The sequence below is a fragment of the Rutilus rutilus genome (assembly GCF_951802725.1).
Source record: "Rutilus rutilus genome assembly, chromosome: 18".
NCBI lineage: Eukaryota > Metazoa > Chordata > Actinopteri > Cypriniformes > Leuciscidae > Rutilus > Rutilus rutilus.
The window spans coordinates 8,991,496-8,996,815 of NC_140231.1; the positions used below are offsets into that span (position 1 = coordinate 8,991,496).

A 5,320-nucleotide genomic window follows, 5' to 3' on the forward strand; every position below is an offset into this window, starting at 1 on the left:
TCAAAGTTACAATAAAAAGACCTGTTGTGTTCTGACACAAGGCCATTAACTTGTTTTTATAAATGTATTTTGCTTATTTCTACAAATATCAACCTGAAAAAAAACAAAAAAAAACAGTGTTTTAAAATACAACTAAACCATGATAATGTTTAGTTTAGATGTTGATGACTAAGCTTCTGGCATATAGTGCAACCACGCAACAAGAAATCTAATATTGGTGTAATCTTTGCGAGGTCTCACTCACGACACACAACTTTGTAAATAAAATATTATGGAAGTCATTGTACTGTAATTTAACCATATTTTATTGATTAATATTATGGCTTCATGTTGATTTAAAGTTTTTAATTGTTGTTAACTAATACCTTTATCTTTTAACATCCGGCACAAAATGAAAGAGATGTATTATTTAAAAAAAAAGAAAGAAAAAAAGAAAAAAAAAGGAATGTTCACAATCACTATGTGTCAAAAACAGTATGCGTGTAAATAGTTGTGCAAAGTTCCACACCCTATGGACTAACTTTAAAAAACAAAACAAAAATACACATACATAAATATATATAACATACACAAATCATTTCTTAACTAAGCAACTGTCTCTTAAATTATCAGACACTCACCGCACCGATGTTAACATCACCATATATTGTGTTTTCTACCATGATTGTAGTAACTATTGTCCCACCATTCTTCTGGTCAATTGTTAAGTTAAGCTGATTAGGGTTCTGAATTAATGGCTGTCCGAATGATGTAGAAATATTATGCTGGCGTCGTTGTGGAAGGTTGTTAGGCTGTTGAACGTCACCATCTGTTAAAAAATGAGCAATTAAATACACAACCAAAACCATGTAAACATTATAGTAAAGCTAATTGAAGATTGAGAAACATATTGACTACTAACAAAGTAAATTATACATCTTTCCTACGTTTGATATTCTTTTTTCTGATTTTTTTCACTATGGACTTGATCCTTTTTAATGCTGTTTTATCTCCATATTTATTCTGTAGTTCCTCTACTGTGTCTTCCAACTTCCCTGTTGTTCTTCTCCAGCTGTGCTAACCAAAGACAAACAGTTAGAAGAATAAAATGTATGTACAATAGCAAAAATAAAGTTGGTCATTAGTTGTTAGGGTTAGATACACCTGTAGACACATTCATACACCCGTTCGCCTGTTTTCATTTAGCATACACCAGAGTTCAAACATTCACTTTTTCAAAGGCCGAAAGATTGCGCGGTCAAAATTTCTCTTTTTAACATAAGAGTTAAAAAATGTACATGAGTCACGACGCATTGCATTATGCACCTGACCTGCCGGCTGATGAAGTATTTATTACATCAAGAAAAATGGATGAATACATTTATTAGATTTATTTAATAATATTACCAGTTCCATATTATCTTTATTAAAAAAATAAGACAATAAATGATTTTATTTTTTAAATTTGACTGCATTCTTTACTTTTTGATTTATGAATTATAACAGACTGATGGGAAAAACATTATTTTGCTGTTACTTTTTTAAAATTTGTTTTATTATTCAACTATTTCTTTCTTTTTGTTAGTTTTTATTAGCTGTAATTTTATATAAACATTTAACTTTTAAAATAAAGGTTTTACAACAACATCACCATCTTCTGTTATATTTGGGCCTCCATGCTCATCTACTGTACAGTATATGATATTGGTGAAGGGGGCCCGCATGAATATATTTTTTAGGGGGGCCCCCGAATTCTCTAGCTACGGCCCTGTTCACATCTCATCGTAAGCGCATAATATCACCTGCTCAAGTACGTCTTGACGAGTTTCTTCTGTATTAAACAGCGAATCTTCTCAGTCAGATCGTCGCAAGATCTCAGGAATCCTCTCACACTGCTCGTGTTCACGCGCTCCATCGCTAACGATTCAAACTTCCATAAAGCGTGCCAAAACAGCAGCGCGGAGATGTGACGTCACGTGTCGAGCGGGCGCTCGTAAAAAGCACATCTTTGCATTTCTTCTGAAACAACAATTTTTAACATCACTAGCGCAACACTTATCGTATTGCCGGGTGTGATTGTAATGTTTTGTATGGCGTTTTCTTTACACTCTCCCCGGATATCTATTTCCTACAGTTAGCTGTAATGTTAGTGAACTCTAGGTCTTCTCTTTGTTCATATACGACAGTATTCGCATGAATTGGCTTGATTTGATAAAATTATGTTTTAAACCATCATCTTCACTTGAGACATTTACATTATATTATATACCGTCCTAGTTTTTAAATAGCGCTAAAATGTATATTTTAACCCTTTATGCGGATATGCCGCACAAGGTTCTCTGTTCTCTGGTTCTATGTTTTTAAAAATAAAGACAAGGATGCCTCTTTCTATAAGCGACCCTCAAAATCTGTGCATACAACAAAACACGTGTAGGTGTACGATGATTTATCAGAAAATTACTTTTGTTTGAAGAAAAACTTAAATCAGCTGGTGCTTGATAACTATTGAAGTTATGAATTCGGTAATGATGTGATATTTATCACGTTTTAATTTTAACTCAATACTCAAAACATCTTGTTGGTCAAATTAACTTAAAGCCCGCGCAAAATTATTCTTAAAGTACATTAACTTAAAGTATGCGCATCCTAGCTACTTTCTAAATGTGTGTTACAGAACTTATGGTGAACAATTCACCCGTGCATATGTTTAATCAGATTTTGTTACTGGATTGAGTGAAAATAATAAACTTCTCCTTTGTTTTTATTCATCAAGTTAAATCCAAATGATAGAAAAACTTTATGATAGGAAAGTACGGACGGCGCCTTTGACCAATCCTCTACATATGGGGCACTTGCTCAGAGAAGGGGCACATTCTTTGCACACAACTAGGTGACCACAGGGGATGAAGACAATGTTCACTTCCTTATCCATGCAAACTTTGCATGTGCGCTCCTCTTGAAGTCTTCTTAACTGTTCCTCCATAGACAAGTCTGAAAGATCTTGACTCGGGGATGCTGCTTCATTTGTCTGGGCCGTCAGGCCACACTCAAATTCCATCTCTAAAGCAGACTTCACCACAGGATTGTTCTCTTGTTCTCTCACAAATTCTCTTGAGTCGCTGTCTCCATTAGTCAATAGCTGTTCAAATAGTCTTGGAAATCTTGCTTGAATCTGATGAACAAACTCTTGGCCCTTTTCTTGCAAGAGGTATTCACATCTTGGAAACCACTTAGCATGTTCTACCCATGGATCATCACCAGACTCCCAACATCCGAGTCCACCATCGCAACAAAAGCACTTCACGTCATCATTACGACCAACATAGTAAAAACCAGCCATAGCCAATTGGTCTGGTCGAACAGTTATTCTTGAGGGCCAGTAGACAAATGTGAGCAACCTTTCTTCACACTGTTGCATTGCCGATACATTGGAAAGGCTAGATAAAGGTACATTATCTGCACGGTCACCTCGAACGAAGCGGCAGTTGGGGTAATGCCTCTGGTGTTCTGATACTGCACGATCTCCCGGTTCCCAGTTGCTAAGCTGGCCTCCACAACTGAAGCAAGCCACTCTGTCGCCCTGGCCAAGGTAGTAGAAACCAGCTTTGGCAAGCTCGGCCGGAGCTACTGGTGCAAGAGTCCAATTCTGAAAGGTGTCAAGGCGTTCCTGTTCCCGACGCATGCCAGGATTGTGACAAGCCGGAGGGCGCTGGTGAGACATATCCTCAACTCCACGGGAGGAAATGGGGCTAGAGAGGGTCAGGTTGCTGAATGCCATGTTTAAGTAACCCACCCGATCCTCCGTTTGGCCTGAAACGGATGCCGTGGTGGTCGATGTTACGGCTGTCACAGGGGCGGAAAGCTGTAGAATGGCTACGTTGCGAAGCGGGGGAAAAGGCACTCTGGATGAAGACATAAAAATGTGACCACTCAAGCCCTTCTCTCTGTCAGACATCCCATGACTAGTGTCTAGTCGTCCGAACACATAATCTTATTAAACTTATTAAATACCCTCTATGATCCAGGACCCGATGCTAAGAACAAAATCGAATTTTGTTCAACACCACAAAATGTCCTTTTTTCTGTACACGGCGGACAAATTAGTTGTATCATTTGAAAAATCACCACACAATTTCAGGTATTCACATCTTGGAAATGGTTGCCGCTTCGGGAATACAGTAATTAAAATGCAGAAAACAAATATTGAAATATTTAATCTTTTAAATCATGTAGTATTTTTTATTATTCTAAATATTATTATTATGTATACTATTATAATACTATTTTTTTATGAGCTCAGACATTACCACAATAGTCATTTTTGTAAAGAAATTTATTTCAACATTATACTTTCATACATTGAAGTAGTGAAGAAAATGATAGACCGGCATTACGTACATAAAGTAAAACAACATTTACAGATGGTCTAACCAGAATAGAAAATCTCTGCAGGTGATCATGTCTTTCTCTAGGCTATAGTTGACCAGAATTTCAACTATTTCACCAACGTCTGTTTTTGCATTTTTTGACACCAGTGACACACAGAGATCCGTTACAAATGTCCATATAGCGAGTATCTCTGTTACTCCGAATTCGTCACTACATGCACTCAACACATCCAGAACTTTTCTGAGGATCACGCCGATCGGCTCTTTGCCGTTAAAAAACATGGGCGTTACATCAGTCCATGACTTTATCAAGCCTCTTACGACATCCATTTCATTTTTGAGATTTGTCACACGTTTGCTATCCTGCGCACAATCGTTTTTCATACCACACGCAGCGTCGATGATCCTGTGCATCAAGCCAACCATTTGGCCTCTAAAATGATCTTTAAACATACTGTCTAGCATATCTCTTAAACGACAGTCTTTGCCCGTGGCGCACTCACACGCCGGATGATACTTGTGCCCCACATCGCCAGAACTGGACGGGGAGTCGCTCTCCATCAGGTTTTGCGTCGCCATTTTTTTCAACTTTTTCAAATTTTCCTGGAATGTTCCTGGAATCTCCTGAGTCCTTGCGGCACAGTCGTCAAGGGTTAATGCTCTGAGGTTTATGGGTCAGAAGTTTGCGTCAGGTTCAGGCAAACAGGACTTTCAACTTTTGTTGCAGTAGCACAGCAGTCCGCGGCTAGTAGAGCTAGAGTAGAGCTAGAGCGTGCGATGTCCTGAAATATTTATCAGGACAACAGCTCAGCCCACCCTGTTGTGTAGGATGCACGGGGGCTGTCATCAGGAAAGCCGTAAATAACTATGTAAATTAAAGCCACATTGCATCAGAAGAAGCGTCATGGAAAAGTTATGCATATGCCACCAGAGAGAAGTTTATTATTTTCACT

At 38.1% G+C, this 5,320-nt stretch overlaps 1 protein-coding gene across 1 annotated transcript; it reads right to left on the bottom strand.

The window, feature by feature from the left end:
- Window positions 1-2,776: 2,776 nt before the first annotated feature.
- Window positions 2,777-3,757, bottom strand: LOC311277614 (putative inhibitor of apoptosis; the record flags this gene model as incomplete). Its single annotated transcript, XM_084387987.1, has 1 exon — window positions 2,777-3,757. The coding sequence occupies one exon, from the start codon at window positions 3,755-3,757 to the stop codon at window positions 2,777-2,779; it is 981 nt and encodes a 326-aa protein (XP_084244113.1).
- Between the last annotated feature and the right edge of the window lie 1,563 nt (window positions 3,758-5,320).